The 17,084-nt window shown below is 47.5% G+C and overlaps 1 protein-coding gene across 1 annotated transcript; it reads left to right on the top strand.

The window, feature by feature from the left end:
• Nucleotides 1-2,453: 2,453 nt before the first annotated feature.
• On the top strand, nt 2,454-13,761 carry LIN28A (lin-28 homolog A; the record flags this gene model as incomplete). Its single annotated transcript, XM_081054887.1, has 4 exons — nt 2,454-2,484; nt 2,951-3,135; nt 12,703-12,887; nt 13,545-13,761. The coding sequence occupies 4 exons, from the start codon at nt 2,454-2,456 to the stop codon at nt 13,759-13,761; spliced, it is 618 nt and encodes a 205-aa protein (XP_080911013.1).
• Between the last annotated feature and the right edge of the window lie 3,323 nt (nt 13,762-17,084).

Below are 17,084 nucleotides of genomic sequence, written 5' to 3'. Positions count from 1 at the left end.
GAAAAATGATAATAATTAGGGAAATAATTTGAAAACAGTATTAGTCTCTCTTCGACTCTGGTTTTCTTTGAATCAGAAACTGTGTGCTCTTTCCTCACCGTCTATGGCCACATGCATAGTTATACCCCTTTTTCTGAAGGGGGCTTGAGATCCCTCTGCTGCTCAAATAGAATCACGTATTGCTGGAAATGCCCTCTGTTTAGCGTTCAAGCGAATCCTTTCATTTGTTTCAAGTGTGTCAAGGTAACTGGGGGTTTGAGAAGAATCAGGTGTTTTGGGAAGGACTTGCAGGTGGGAACCCAAGAAGACATTGTCAAAGCTGAGAGCTGGGTCCAGGGGAGCGTGCCTTTATTCAGCACCGTGGACAGAGCTCCCGGAGTCCTCAGGACCCTGGACAGAGAAGCTGGTCAAGCCTGCCGGAGGGAACAAATCTCACTTGAGAGCAGATCAAGCGAAACCAGAGCGCTAAACATCCTTTCCCCTCGCTTCTTCAGCTAGACCTCAGTCACTTGAATTCAGTCATTCCTGAATCTTAGGAACAGAAGTACAGGGAGTGAACATATTTTTAAGGGTGCTAATAACGGGGGGGGGGGTGATGAGGATTATACACATTTAAATGGCTTTGGTTGATGTTCTCTGAGAACTCTTGCAAAACCTAAATTAGGGTCCTCAGTTGGGAGTAGGGGATTACTAACGATATTTGTTAATGATAAGTATTTTTTAGGCTGAGTGGCAAAGGACTACAGTTGTTCTTATTATCACCCATCGCCCGTCCCTCGTCCCTTACACTCAAGTTTCAGTCTCTTGGAGAGCACTACATGTAGGAAAGAGAATCTCCACAGCCCCTAGCTCTCCTCACCATCTTCCCCTTCCCTACCCCCACTCCTCTCCTTTCTCTTTCTCAAATACACACGTAAGGGCGCAGAGTGAAAAGCACGAGACGTTCTGCACACTTGATGGAGAAGATTGAATTCAGAGCAAGCAGATGCCCCCGAAAGCAGGCTCTGTCCCTTTAAATGGGTTGTAACAGTGGGGGAGGGGAACTGGCCGGAGCTGGCATTGTCCAGTTTGAACTGAGCACCGGAAGTGAAGGGGCAGGGCCAGGGCCGTGCACTGAGCCCCGGGCCATTGTCCATCTCCGACCAGGGCACTAGCCACCCCCCTGGCCAACACTCTTTATCTCCTAGAAGGGAAGGCCGCCTCAAAATGAGGAGATCCCCGACTCCAGTTCTCTCACCAACCCCACTGCGGGGAGAGAAGCACACTTTAGGATGGGACTCTGAAACTGAGGGTCTGGGAACCTGAGTGTCTGGAGCACTGAAGGAAATGCCTGGACCCACCTACCCACCTAGCCCCTCTCCCTGAAACGGATAGGGACAGGATGGGGATAAGGGCAGGATAAAGACAGCTGCTGGAGAGAGGAACACACGTCAAGCCTCTTTGGGTTCCTTCTGCTCTCACAGAAAGCTCCACACGGGGTCAATTTTAGACACAGATTTGGAAGGAAAGAAGGAAGGATTCTTTACAGTCAATTAGGAGCGCTTTGAGAGGTCCAGAAAAACTCAGTCGGTAACTCAGGGAGGCAGAGACATTCAGTTAGAGATAGACAGACTTTGAGAGACAACGCCTTGGTCTGGACTGGAGATCAGCCCTGCCGAGTCTCCAGCCTCCCCCCTGCTTCCCATCGCAGGCTTCCTAGTGTCCTGAACTCCAGGTCTATCTAAGCACACGAGGGTGGGGGGTGAGAGCGGGTCAGCGCGGAGCAGCCGGGTCAGCTCCGAGGCCTGTAGGGGAAGGGAGGGGGAGGGGCGCTCAAGAGCTGGGGGAGGGGGAGGGATCATCCATTTCTCCCTTGACAGGTGGTTTGTGTCTCTGATTGGCCAGCGCTGCCAGGCTCACACCTCCCTCCCCCAACTCTCTGGAATGTATAATTATCTGCGCGGGGGGTGGGGGTGGTGTGTGAGTGTGTGTGGGAGCAGTCACATGGTTTTAAAACTAACCCCCCCACAAGCCCCCCACCTGTATGCTGCTTTGGGGACCCCCAATGAGTCCTTAAAGTGCAGGATCCCAAATCCAGGGGTACTCAAGACTTCTAGGGCTGACGGGCTCCATCTCCAGTTGTGTTCGTGGGGAGGGGGTGTCAAACCTCAAGGTTCTGAGAAGGGACACCCCAGAGGTGTCAGAGACTGCAGTAGTGGGGGAGGGCAGGAGCTGGAGCCGGAGGGGAAGGGAGGGGAAAGAAGAGGGAGGCGAGGGGAGGGGGCTGCCCGCGGGGGGTTGGGTCATTGTCTTTTAGAATTTGGGAGCCTTTGAAAAGCCGTGGGCCCTCCCACCGCTATTGTGCTGGGGAAGATGTAGCAGCCTCTTCTCCGAGCCACCCCTTTGCCTCCCGACTTCTCTGGGGCCAGCAGCCACCCGACCTGGGGCCAGGGCCGCGGGCTTAGCCGACTACCATGGGCTCTGTGTCAAACCAGCAGTTTGCAGGTTCGAGCTCGGGACTTATTGGGGACACCCTAAGCTGCAGGGTCGCCCAGGAGCCACATAAATGGGAGGTGGGAAAGTGTCCCCCAGGCTGGCCGAAGGCCCCCAAGTCTGTGCGGCCTCCTGCTTCAGGGGGCCATCTGTGGAGCAAAGAACCCTGGTGTCCCAGCGGCGTGCACACCAAGGCTACGAGGGCTGGGGGAGAGAAGAGGAGGGGCCTGTCCGGCGGTCTGTCCCCGGGCAACGTGTTGTGGGAAGAGGAGCAAAACTTTCGGGGCACCACTGGCCTCTCAGTGTAAGCTTGGGGAGCGCGGGAGGCAGCCGGGACAGGTCTTTTAATCACCGGCTGCTTAGTAGTTGCAGCCTCTTGGGTGTTCACCCGCGGGCTGGACACTCGGGTCTCCCTGCCGGGCCTCAGAGGGTCCTCCAATTCCGTGACCCCCCAGCTGAGCGCCCTCCCAATCTCCAGGTGGCTGCGCCAAGGCGCCGGAAGAGGCGCCGGAGGACGCGGCCCGCGCGGCAGAGGAGCCGCAGCTGCTGCACGGTGCCGGCATCTGCAAGTGGTTCAACGTGCGCATGGGGTTCGGCTTCCTGTCCATGACCGCCCGCGCCGGGGTCGCACTCGATCCTCCGGTGGATGTCTTTGTGCACCAGGTGAGATCGATTCTGGTAACTTTGGCGGGGAAGGGGGTGTTGGCGCGCGCATCCAAGGGTGGGCGGACGGACTCGGCTGGTGGATTGAGGGAGACCGAGAGCCCTCATTGTGCGTTCCCATCTTTGTGGTGGCACCCCAGTTCTGGTCCCCGTGAACTCCAAGGGGAGGAGAGTGTGGGGCAGAGCCGCTGATCAGCACCTCCCACCCGCTTCGGGGAACCCCTCTGACTTACCACGTGTCTGTTACCTCTTTCCCCTAGGAAAGGGGGCAGGGAGGTGACCCCATGTGGCAGAAACTAAGGTTGTATTGTGCTTGCCGCTGGGGGGAGGGCGAGCAGGCCAGCTAGGGAAGCACATGCTGGGCCACAGCAGCGCCCTGAGCGCCCAGCGCCTTTCTGTGACGTGAATGGAGCTGGGGGGCGAGAGAGGGAGGGAAAACTCTCTGGGATCCAACGAGGGTAAAGCTGAGGTCAGCAGGGTTTCCTCACCCAGGTGATCACCCGAGACTCAAAACTCAAGCCCTGGGGCCTCTGTGGGTTTGGCAGATCCTTGAAGGATCTATTTGGGGGCTTGAAATTCCTCCAAGGGACGGATCTCAGGCACTCACTTGGCTGGGCTTCTGCTGTCCAGTTCCTACCAGGAAGGAAAACCTAAGGGGCCCAGGCCTTAGATTCCTGGGCCAGGCTGGGAATGAGTTAGGTCACAACACCAAGTTCTCAGTTAAAGCAAGGCAGCACAGTGGGGGTGAAATTCAGTGTCGCAAGGCAGGGGGTGGAGGGAGGTTAGCTTCTGGACCTACTCTCCTCAGCTTGCCGTTTATGGCCCCAGACAGCCATTCATTGCTGTCCTAACATTCCTGGCCTCAAACAAGGAGCCAGAAGACTTCAGGTTTCCCTCTTCCCTGGCCTCCCTTTACCTCTTACCCCTTCTTGAATGTCTCGGAAGCGTCCCGGTGGTCCTGGGACACCAGCCACTCATAACAACCATGTAAAGGAAGTCACTGCCTGTGTTTCCTCCACTGTTGGAGTTTTAGGGTTGGGCCTAGGAAGAAAATTACTAATCCCAGGCCAAGTAGGTTGGCACCCAGGCCGGGCAAGGAGGGGTTACTTCGGAGAGGTTGGCTTTAGGATCCATGGGGGAGGGGAAAGGAGGATGTAGGGATTAAGGGTTGGAGCCTGAGGGATGGTATCTGGAGGGGGAGGGGTAGTGAAGGGAGATGCTGGGTGGACTGGCTGGGGGCCCTCAGTGAGGACCTAGAGTGGGGGAAACCAGGGAGATAGATTGTGCAAGAAGATGGCACACCCCACAGTTAGGGTGGGGGACTTGGGGTCACTGGGCTACTTGAAGATCTGCCAGGAGGGTCTGCAGCGGGATGCTCACCCGGGCTCACCCCCTCCATCAACTAGTTCTGGCTGGTGACTTTGCCCCCTTTCCTGTCTCATTTACATATGTGAATGATAACCCACAGGAAGTAATTCTGGGAGAAAGAAGGGAATTGGCCTCTTTAGATCTAGTAAATCACTTTATTACAGGAACCAGTTTTGAATGGCCCTCCTCAGCAGGGTGGCCAGCTCCCCCCTCTCCCATTTATTTGATCACAGAGATTAAAATCTCTCCTGGTCTGGAGATGGACTGGACAGCTTCCCCAACTTTGGGAAAGTTGGAATGAGTCAGACCCAACATTTTCTTTCCTCCATTCCTAAGGTTGCTAAATAGGGAGGGGCTGAGGGGAACGAAGCTTCCCATCACCTGGGGTTCCTTGGTGATGTGGGGAAGAAACTTGAACCTCAAGAGTTCCTTAGGCTGGTCTAATAGTCAAGTAGACATTAGATTAGCAAGAGAGAAAAACCAAGTTTAATACATACATATGTATGGGAACTCCGCATACATGAGACAGATACGCCACATACACAAGAGGTTCAGAGAGAGAAAGGAACATGGGTATATAAGACATCCTCAGCTAGGGATGAGATACGGTGCTTTGGGGGCTTCAGAGGGTCATTGCAGGAATATAAGAGCAGATGTTTAGTAAATGGAAGATTGTCCTGCTCTAAAGGTAGATTAAAAGAGGTTATCTCTGATAATCTCTTGTTATAAGCCAGTCCCCTACTTCAAGTTCTTCTAGGTAGTTAAGGGAGGGGCAGAAGTTCTTTTGAGGCCCCAGCTAAACTTTCCTTTATCTATATGAAACAATCCACGTACCACAGAACCCCATCTTGGGGTGGCTAGTTCCAAACCTCCACAGTGATAACCAAATCCCAACAGCAAGTTGATCTGTGCCTCACTGTACTTAACCTTAGAATCGAAAGCAATTGGAAATACTGGATAACATAGAAGCAAGCAGGGACCTTTAGGTTTGGGGAGTGGAGCCCACGAGCTGTTTCAGATGGGTTAGTCAGGAGATAATCTGGACATCAGGTTCTGGAATGTCCAGGGAAATTCCACAGTTGAGTTATCAGGAGGGAGCTGAGCTGGGATAAGGAATCAAGAATTTGTTAATGACCAGCAGCCACAGAGGACAATGAACTGAGCCTTACCTGTTAGCTCTTGGTAGCACACGCTGGGGTGTGGGTTACGCCTCAAACCCTACCATCGCATTAAGTGAGACAAGTGATCCCAGTCCCTGCACTTGAGAAATTGGAAATGTCTCTCTGGAAATCTACAGTAGAAGAATTAAGTCGATGCAGGATGATCCCTAAAAATTGTCCAGGGAGAGGAAAGTGTTCCCAAAGTGGAGAGAGGGTAAGATATTTTCTCTTTAAGAAGAAAAATCTCCCCTTCTTTGGCTGCTGCTGGTGGGGACCCTGGAGTTGGGGTGTGCAGGTGGTGAGAAGGATAATTATCCTTAGAAAACTGCCAGGGGAGGAGGTCAGGGAACCCCTTTCTAAGAAGAGAGGAAGGGGGGAAAGCAATTTAACATTTTCTTTTCCCTTCCCAGGTGGGCCCATTTGGTTCCCAATACTGTTCATTACTGTTTCCTATGCTCCCTCTCACTTAATGCCCCCAGGTGTGGATAAGTGGGAAAGAAAACCCACCCTTAGCCTTGTAAAAATAAATAAATAAATGAAGCAAAGGGATTTCTCTAATAATCCTTTCACTCAGCCTTCCAGATCTTGAACTCTCTGCCTATCCCTGGGTGTAGAGGAATTTAAGAGTCATAATGGCAGATGGCCAGCCCTTAAATCAAGGTTTCTCACCCTCAGCACTATTTGGAGCAGGATAATTCCTCTTTACAGACATCCTTTAGTTGTGACAACCAAAAATGTCTCCGGACATTAACCAAACGCTCCCTGGGAGACAAAATCACCCTACTCGCGAAAGCACGGTTATACAGGGAAAGCTGGAGAAAGAAAGAGAGTTAAACTGTCTCAATTTCCTGAGACTCTGAAATCTCTATGGTGATTTTAAAGAGTTTTGACTTAATTCATGTTTACTGTGGCTCAACTCCCAAACCTCCAAGATTTGAAAGTGAGAACGAGGCTCCCTGCTTTCTCCCACCACTCTTCAGAACCCAAATATTTAAAAAAAATGGTTTTCTGGCTAAAATGCTGAATTAGAAGGCTTGGGGGCAAAAGAGGAGCCATAGTTTAACCAAGGGATTGAGTTTGGGTTAGGAGAAAAAACTTTCAATACTGAGAAACTGTCGAAACAGCTGAAGCCCCGTGAGCTGCTTATTTTATTTTATTTTTTTTTTCCAATATGAGCGCGAGTGGCTAGAGCAACCTCAGGCAGGGTCTAGGTTAGGACTCTTGGCTTTCGCGTAGGGCCGGGAAGGGGAGAACGTAAAGAGATCTTCCCACCCTGGTTTATAACCTTGCTGGTGTTATCTCACATCTAGTCGTTAGTGATGTACTTGTTCTACCCTCTCCCCTAACTAACCTGTAAGCTCTTTAAAGAGAGGGACTAATGTCTGGTTAGTTTTCTAGTCCTCAGTTGGAGGGCTAAAGGAATGAAGGTAAAGAAAGGGGCCCTTGAGGAATGAGGAGTGTGTGGGGAACACTGGAATCCTTGCCAGCAGAGGTTTTCCTCCAGAGGAAAAGACTGGAGATGGAGAGGGGATTGTTAACTGGTAGCAGCTCTTTCTGGATGGACTGAAAGCCACACATTTGGTGGCCATTCATTAGTTAATGCATTTTTATCTTAATAGGAAAAAGCAGATTTAAAAAAAAAAAAATTGACTGAATCACTTTGACTTTCAGGAAGTTGGTAGAGAAATAACTGGGTTAGTTTGAGCATTATGGGGTCTTCTTGGATCCTTTTTTTCTGAGGAGACAAGCTTTCTAGACAATGTCCCAAATGAAGTCTGTGCCACCATCCTGGGCAAAGCTTTCACTATGAGAAACTTACACTTTGTATTTGGTGAAACTACTACTTGCCTATAAGTGATAATCGGTGACTTTCCCCAGGGTAAGGTGGTTCCTGGTACATTCCTAATCAAACTTTAACTCTCCCCATCCTTGTGGAATTCTGTGGGTTTTGTAATTTGGGGGGTGTGGGGAGAAACTACCCTGGGCAAAACTTCCATCCCTCCCTTCTTCCTGCGGGCATGAATTGTAATTGCTCTGTGTTAAGTCTGGGAGGTCAAAGGAGCTGGGGGAGGAGGAAGAGAAAATTTTCAAGAATAGTACATAATTAGTACAGACTAATTTTAAATTATCTCAGCTTGGAGTTAATTTAATTCAGACAGGAAACCGAAGTCCAAGTAAATGGCTTTTGTAAACACTAGAACAACAGGGTTTCTGGCTTAAAACTCCAGGAGCCTCTCCTGCACTCTTTGGGTGGGTGGGCCGAGGCAGGATGGGAAATAAGCACCCCATCCCAGGGTGGGTCCTCATCAGAGTTCAGTCCCTTTGAAACTCCATCTTCCTGAGAACAGAGATGTCTACCCAAAGGAGCTGGGGAGATCAATCTAGATGAACACTTGTGTGCACAGTTCTGAACCCCGCAGCTCCTTGCTCTCTTGCTCCCTCCACTCTCCCTCTGACTGCCTTTGTGTGGTCGGGCTGATGAGCAGCCCCATCTGGTGGAAAACTCAGGCATCAGCGGGTGGTTTTGGACAAATCTCTTTCTCCATCCTCTCTGTCAAACAAACTGCTTCTGGAAGAACCGGTTGGTTTCCTAGCCCCACCAAAACCCACTACTTTCAGGACACCTCAGGATTGAGTCATTAAAATTAATTTCACCTTTTTTTCCCCACTTTTTAAATGTAGCTATGAGAACGTTTTAAAATGTCTATGTGACTTGTGTTACATTGCATAGCTGTCCTGTGACTGGAGTCAGGCTAGTTCAGCCCAACTCTGCCTGTCACTGAATTTGGGCAAAGTGCTTAACTCTTCTGCCACCATGACCTCAGCTGTAATATCAGGGTCATTAAAACGCCTACCTCACAGGCTTGGCTTAAGAGTTACATGTGTTACAACATGTAAAGTGCTTAAAACACTGCTTAGCTTATAGTAAGCATTAGTAAATAATAGTAATTTTGGATCATAGAGAACTTAGTTTATTCCACTAAGGTGTGCACTGCTGGGCATCTGGAACTGAGGGTACAGACATGTACTAGATAGCCTTGAGCTGCAATGGCCCTGGGTGTTGCAGAAAAGCCGGAAACCCCAGCTTTGATCCCTGTGACTGCCACTTATATAGAAAGGAGCGGTGTAACAAAAAAGGGCTGTTTAGAGCTGGCAGGGACTTCGTTATCATTAAGTCTGTTCCTCTGCTTTCACAAATGATCAAAGAACCAGAGTTTATCCAACTTTTCATAGAGCAAGATGAGGGAAACTGAGATTCCTGTGAGCTTTTTACTCCACATTCTTCTATCTCTAAACTTTAAAAGGCATATGTTGATGCTAGAATGGGGGTACTTGATGTGGGGGAAGATTGGTTAAGCAGTGGTGAGGTATGAAGGGAGCAGAAGTCCTTCCCTGCCGTCCAAAAAAAAAGCCTTCTGAAACTTTTCTGTTTAATTTCATCTTCTCTTATGCGGTGGGCCCCCCACGGTAGGGTAGGCTGCGTCTTCCTTCCTTGAACAAATTGGGAAAGGAAGATGGGAGGCCTGCCTCCTCTATCACCTTTAAAATAATTTATCTGCATAAGTAACCCTAGATCGGGTTCCTTTGTAAAGGATTTGACTGAAGGCATCAGAGTGGAGGGGATCAAATCCTGTTTAGTTCCACCCCTGGAAGCATGGGATGGCAAGTCAGAGAGAAGGAAAGATGGCTGCTGGCGGTGACTTTGGGAGACCTAACAAGCCTGACTGGGGAAGAAAGGTGTCTCTATCCATCTATCCACTTTTTACACGGTGACCATAACCCCATCCCGAAGAGGAAGGAAGGAACTGATGAATGTGGTGAAGGGGGGTGGGGTTGGGGGAATCTGTAGCCTTTGGAACTCCAGGAATCTGACCACCAGAACCAACCAGTGTCAACTCTTTGTTTCCTGGGGCTGGGCTCTATTGGGGGAGTTCAAGCCTTGCCCCTCCCCCCAAAGCTTTTTCTTTTTTGGAGGGGATGGGGAGAGGGGCGGGGCCCTGCTTTGTGTGTGGTTGGAGGCGGGGTGGGGGTGGTAGCAAGAATTTCTGGCTCCTTTCTGATGCAGGCCCTGTAAGGCTGGCTCAGTGGGGCTGCATGCTGATTACCTATCTGATAAGAGAGGAATTCAAACTATGTGTTTTAGGAAGGGGTGGGGTGGGGGGCAGAGAGCCACCCCTGGAGACCACCAGGCTAAATCTTGACTGGTTATGGTGAGGTGCCTGCAGGGTTTTGTGGTTTTTGGTGTTTGTTTTTTTTTTTACTCTTTGAAAGTCTTAAATAGACCTCAAATCCTCCAGTGATGGAGTGGGTGACCTGAGAGGACTAGTCAGTTTCACCCTGTTCCCCATTTATATGATCCTCTTGTTCTCACAGTAAGCCTATGAGGTATAGATAAGGAGAGTGTTGTACTCAGTGAACTGGATCTCAGAGAGGGGATATTTTTCTGAGTTTCCACTAGTTAGTGATAAAAACCAGAGTTAAAATTCCGAGTCTCTTGACACTTGGTTCCCACTGTTACCATCTGAGGAGGTTGATGATAATTGCCACTCACTGAGGATTTAATGTGTGGCAGGCTATGTGTTAATTACTTTTCGTGCATAAAACCTCACAGCACCACCATAAAATTAGTGTTTACTCCCATTTTGAAGGTTAGCACAGAAAGGGGGGAACAGGCCCTCAGACTCCAAATCTTTGTTCTTAATCACTTATGTGCCAAATCACAGCTAGATCTGGGGGTGTCCCAACCTAAGAGCCCACTAGGCAAATGGGAAAAGCTGGCATTGCTCGGGTCAAGAATGCTCTTGGTTCAGCTCCTCTATCTCCTGACTTGTCCCATCTCAGCAAGAGACAAATCAAATCTAACTTCAGATCAAGATAGGTACTGCACAACAGGGAAGGGGGAGGGGGCTTGCAGCCTTCTGCAGTGTTTTTATTGCCTTCTTTAATGCCCTACCCCTGCTCTCACATCAACATTGGGAAGGAGGTTTCCCCCTGGGTGTTCCTATGGGAATAAAAAGAAGTGAAAGGATCCCCAACCTTTGGACTATTTCTATAGTCCAAAGCTGGAGAAACGCTACAGAAAATAATATAGGAAATATCTACTGAGCCCATATTCTTGATATTTGCATGCCCGCATAATCTTCGTTAGAGCCTTACCTTGCTATTGGCCCATTCTCTGAAGGATCTGAGACCCAGAGAGTCATGCAGCTGGAGATGGGTAGAACCAGCATTTCATGAACCAGGATGTGTCCGGCATCTGAGCCTGTGCTCTTAATCAATTATCTCAGTGGAAGTTTTGTCTTAAGCAATATCATCTAAATTACAACAAAAAATATAAATGGTTGAGGAATTGGGGATCCCATCTGGCTAAAGAGCATGATTCACCTAAGCCCCAGTTTGAAATCGTCTTTACCAGCCTAAAATACTCATGCTACTTGTTCATGGTCCCTCAAGCATCAGGATGATGTGCACAGTGATCCCTTTTGCTTCTCTAAACGCTGTTTTCTGTGATGACTCCACCTTTTTGACATTTGACAAGCTCTTCGGATACTTTACTATAATGAAGGAAACTAATGAAGTCTATTCTGGGTAGGTTCTGGGAGGGGCTGTCACCTCCAGTAACATGTTGTTGGTGCAGTAAGTGTCAAGGTGGAATGGGCTGTGACCTTCTAATCAGGAACCCTGGGTTCTTCTGACACTGGTTTTGCCACTCAACTAGCTGTTTTTGAAGGCTGCTAGCCTCTTCTTTGCAAGTGTCAATATTTTTAAATTTTGGTACAAACACAGTGTTTTAATGGGATTGTTACACACATTCTAAATCTTTTTTCCTCTAATAATGTAATCTGGTCATTTTTGCAACTCAAATAATTAAAATCTACCTTTTTGTTAATTCATCCAAAAATGTGTGACGCATTACTTAGGTGACAATTAGCTGTGAATAAAGCAGGGACTTGACATTCTTTTTAATGGCTGCATGGTGGTTGTTTTTTGCCAGTGAGATTGGACATGTGTCAATGCTGTCCTACAAATTACCTACTTATGTTCTGTTTTGTGATTGTTTTTTCTTATTGATGTATAGTAGCTTTTTGTAGTTTCATCAGTCTAATAATCATCTGTCTTTTATAGCTTTGGTGGGGTTTTTTCCTTTTTTTTTTAGACAAGTCCTCTGGAATGTACATATCATACAAAGTATAGAATTCTGGCTTTATTTCCAAATGGATAACTAATTTTTTCAATAGTATTTATTGAATTATTTTCCTCACCTATTGATTTCTCCACATCTACCTGGTTCTAGTGGACTTTCCCTTATAATCTACTGATCCATCTGCTTGTGTCATACTGTCTTTCCTTCAACATTCAGCAACATTTTTTAAAATATAATTTCAAACTTGAAAAGACATTGCAAGTATTAAACACTCCCATATAACTCTTACCCAGAATGATCACGTCTTAACATTTTGTCCCATTTGCTTTGTCATTCTTTTTTGTTGTGCACATAGACTTATTCTTTTTCTCTTAACCATAAATTGCAGATCTCAAGTCCCTTTATCTCTAAATATTTCATTGTAACTGTCCTAATATTTTTTTCTGTTCCAGGATTCCATCCAGGATCATGCGTTTAATGGTTTAGTTTGTTTACTTCAGGCTTTGTCTTTCATGAACTTGGCATTTTTGAAGTGTACAGGCCTGTGGTTTTATATTTTGTGATTTTTACATTTGTTGGTTTCTTATAAGTGTAATGTGTTAGAATTTCCCCTCTGTTCTGTTTTATTTAGAACTTTAAACAAGAGAAAATGTAATGGCATTTGTTTATACAATGATTGTTCTTTGTTAACAGAATGTAGACTTCTTGTTCTTCTGTAGATTTCTTGTGGTGACTCTTGGAGTCAGTCTTTTTTATGATAAATGGAAGTGTTACCACACTTGTTCTTCCTACGTTACAGGGATACGTGGATGGGGTTTTTTGGTATTATAATGATGGAGGATAACATGATGTTTCCCATCCCCAGAGTAAGTTTCCCATGTTTCCCATCCCCAGAGTAAGCTGCACATGGAGGGCTTCAGGAGCCTGAAGGAGGGTGAGGCAGTGGAGTTCACCTTTAAGAAGTCCGCCAAGGGCCTGGAATCTATCCGCGTCACCGGCCCTGGTGGGGTGTTCTGTATTGGGAGTGAGCGGCGGCCAAAAGGAAAGAACATGCAGAAGCGCAGGTCAAAGGGAGACAGGTATGGATTGGAAGGCGGCTTGTATGGGCTGAGGATGGGAGAGCTCTCCCAATCTTGCTGCATTTCTTGGACTAGGTTGCCAAAGCTAAAATGAAGCCTGAGGTCCCTGGCAACTTCTGGAGGGTTGGGGTACGTGCTATAGATGTGGGAGACAGGAGAGGGCAGTGTGTGGGGAGGGCACCTAGCTCTTCTACTTGACAAGTAATTTTGTTCTGCGAACGCCAGCTAAGTAGGAATAGTGACACTAACCTCACACGATTCTTTTAGAACTACGGGAGACCAGGGATGTGAAAGCAAACTGTGGGGATGAGATGGGGTATGCCTCTGTACCTGTTGCTTTTTCACCAGGTCTCCAAATGGCTGGTTTCTTTCATCTTAGCTCTGTGCTCGAACACATCATAAACTCTGACTCCCTTAATTTCTTCCATATTTTTAATGAATGACAGGTACAGTTTTTTAAGGGTATGGTAGAATCTTACCTATCCCCCAAATTGCAGTCCCAGTTGGGGTCCGTGATTTCCATTCTTGGCATTTCAGTATTTCCACGTTGACGTGAAACGGAACGTAGCATCTAGAGCCCAGGTGTCCTCAGTCAGAGAAAGGCTTCTGATCTCTTCTCAACTCCTTTCTCAACTTTACCATCTTGCTTTGTACTAGGTGCTACAACTGTGGAGGTCTAGACCACCATGCCAAGGAATGCAAGCTGCCACCCCAGCCCAAGAAGTGCCACTTCTGCCAGAGCATCAGCCATATGGTGGCCTCGTGTCCGCTGAAAGCCCAGCAGGCCCCCAGCTCACAAGGAAAGCCAGTCTACTTTCGGGAGGAAGAAGAAGAGATCCATAGCCCTGCCCTGCTCCCAGAGGCCCAGAATTGAGCCACAGTGGGTGGGGGTGGGGTGGGGGTGGGGCTATCCTTTTGTGATCAGGAAGTTTCTAGGAGCAGGCATCAATCGGCAGAATGGAGAAAGTGGGGACAGGGTGGGTAGAGGGCAGCTGGCACTGCCATGTATCTCAGGCCGGGGTTCACAGCAGCACCTCCTCTTCCCTCTTGGCAGGGGGGAAAGGGTGAGGCAAAGGAACTCCAACCATGCTCTATCCAAATGCATGTGAGGGCTTTGGGGGAAATCTCTCCCTGCATGCTTTATCTGAGTCTCCACCCCCAGAATCTCCAGCTTTTGCAAGTGACCTGGATAGGGAAGTTGCCTTCCTTTTAAAGAAGGCTATGTCATATTTCCCATGCCAAAGTGAAAAGATTAAGCGTGAGACCAGATTGATGGACCCAACCCACAACGACTACATTCTGTGGAGGGTCATCTCTCAGGGGTAAGGCAAGGTTTTTCCACATCTTGTCTCATAACCCACTCTTGAGATGGGGTGTTGAGAACTGTCCCAAGTGATGGGTTGTGACGACAGGCAAATGGGGTGTTGGGGGAATGGCTGCAGACCTGCTGCTCATAAGCTCACTCCCACCCCCTTTTGGGCCAATACAACTTTATTTATTTGGTCCCTTGGATAACTGCACCTTGGGTCCCAATTTCTCCAGGATGCCAACTGCACTAGCTGTGTGCGAATGACGTATCTTGTGCATTTTAACTTTTTTTCGTAATATAAATATTCTGGTTTTGTATTTTTGTGTATTTTAATCTAAGGCCCTCATTCCTGCACTGTGTTCTCAGGTACATGAGCAATCTCAGGGATAAGTGGGCAGCAGCTCCGGGTCTGCACAGCAGGAATACTTTTTGTTGTTTTATCACCAGGGAGAACAACTATTTGGAGTGTATATCCTATTGAACTACCTCATTTTTGCCAGAGCTGGCTTTTCTGCCATGGTGTCCTCTTGAACATTCTCCTCCCGCCCTTCAACGCAGAAGACTAGGTTTTAACTGAGTAGCCCCATGACTTGATTTTCTACTGGAAGATTGAAAATTGGTCTGAACAGGAACAGGCAGTGCCGAGGTTAGGAGAGGCTGGGCCAGGTGAAAGGCGCAGAGGGGAAGCCCAGAATAGGTGCGGGTTTTCTATATATGTATAATGAAGGATTCCTGTTCCAGACCTCTAATCCCAGGGTTTGGGACTCACTTTATATAACCAGATCCATCCTTCATTGGATTGGACTAGGCCTACCATGCACAACAAAGTGTTTGCGTGTTTTTGTGAAAAATATGATTTAGTAAAGATAGGTTTTAAGAACGATAACTGAACCCATCTTGAGCTGCCTGGGGATGGATATATAAAGAAAGGACTAAATTCCTTAACTTTAAAAATTCTGGGCCTTTCCTCCTCGGCTTCTAGAGAGACCATACATGATGGCTTCTTTCTGGTGCCCAGGGCCAGCATCCTGCCCTGCTACAGCAGTGGTAGCTAAAGGAGAAAGGGGGGGTATTGTTTACATGCTGTGAGATCTCTGAAAACCTACCTGTCTGTGTTGAAACGGGGCAAATGCAATAGAATGCATTGGGTGATGTGTGTCTAATCATCCTGGGTTCTTGTCTCCCCCAATTGCTGCCCCCCTCTAGTTATTGTATTTGTCTGGGTTTTGTAGGACTTCACGAGTAGCTGATTTGGTGATTGCTAGGTGGCCTAGTTTGTGTAAATATAATGTGTTGGTCTTTCTTCATGTTCTTTTGGGGTTTTATGTTTACAAACTTCTTTTTGTATGAGAAAAATAGCCAAAGCATCTTTGACAAAAGGTTCTGCACCAGGCAAAAAGGATCTGAAACATAAACTTGGGGATCCCTCTTGCAGGGAGGGTCTTTAACCATCCTTTCGTTTCCCCTTCCCCTATTTCCTATGTTGGATCAGATCTTCTGTCCTAACAACTTGACTCCTACCCTATCTCCTACCTCCACTCCCCCACCCCCACCAAAAAAAAGCCCACATACCCACACGTACACTTTTTAATTTGTGGGGTATCTCCCCAACTCTTAAATATTTGTGCAAAAACCCTGAATAAGCTAAGAATACTCCACCCCTTGTTCCCAATCTCCCAAGTCAAGACCATTCCTTGATATGCGATTCATGCCAAACACTTAGATTGCTATATTTAGATAGATCAAGCCTACTTTAATCCTAGGGTAGAGAGAAGCAATGAGGGGACCCTTCCATTTTGAAAGTGGGGTTGGGAGACCAAGAAAGGGAAGATGAATGTATATCCAAGTCACTCAGGAACTTTTGTGCAGGTGCAAGAAACTTATGTCAAAGTAGCCACAAGATTGTTTAATAGGAGACGGACGAATGTAACTCCATGTTTACTGCTAGAAACCAAAGCTTCGTGTGAAATCTTGAATTTATGGGGAGGGAGGGAAGGAGGGAGGGAGGGGAGGAAAGCATGTACCTGTCTGTTCTTTCCCTGATCCCTTCCCCTCATTTCTGAACTGCAGGAGACTGAGCCCCCTTGGGCTCTGGTAACCCCCATCACAGGGGACTGTTTATTTGATCGTTGGTTTTGCTGTGCCGGGTACTTCCATTTGTTATCATTTTGTAACACACATGCTGACCCTTTCCCTTCCCCTCTTCCCTGGGAAAATAAAATAAATACTTATTCATACTGAAACTGTCATCTCCTTGTTAGATATTTAGTGTGCTTTTCTCCTCCCATAATTCCCACCTTTTTGGACTGGGACTTAGAAGTCACAGAAAACTATTAAGTTTTCTGTTCAGCCATTTTGTTAGGAATAAATCTTGAAAGTTCAGTCCTTAGCACCTCATTACAGTGGATTTTTGTTTCTAGTTAAGGCCTCTTGTCCTTTTCCTTGGAAGCTGCCACATTCAAGAGGGGATTAGGAGCTTGGCATGCATAAGAATGGGGTTGCCTGTGCCACTGGCTGGGATGAAAGGATGGGGCCATGCCTTGGGGCATGAGACACTAATACTTTGTCCCCAGCTCCTCAAAGCCCTTTACAAATCTTAATTAATTAACCCCCTGCAGCACCCCAGGGAGGAAAACACGTAGAACTGGGGAAATTGAGGCCAGAGGAGAAACACTGGCAGCTATAAACACATTAACATTTTATCTGAGCCCAAGTTTGCTAGCCTGCTAACGAACATTGTATTTTTAAACATATAGCTCCCCCTAAAGGAAGGAGAATTTATTAATAAAAAGGTAAAAAAAAACTTGCTTGGTGGCATACCATTATTAAACAAAGTGCACAGAAACATTAGCAAAACAAGGGTAAGAAGTTTCATACAGCCACTCCAG

Source organism: Rhinolophus hipposideros, assembly GCF_964194185.1.
Source record: "Rhinolophus hipposideros genome assembly, chromosome: 8".
In the NCBI taxonomy this organism is placed as follows: Eukaryota; Metazoa; Chordata; class Mammalia; order Chiroptera; family Rhinolophidae; genus Rhinolophus; species Rhinolophus hipposideros.
The sequence above is the reverse complement of the archived record's forward strand: the minus strand, read 5'-3'. Positions and strand labels throughout refer to the sequence as shown.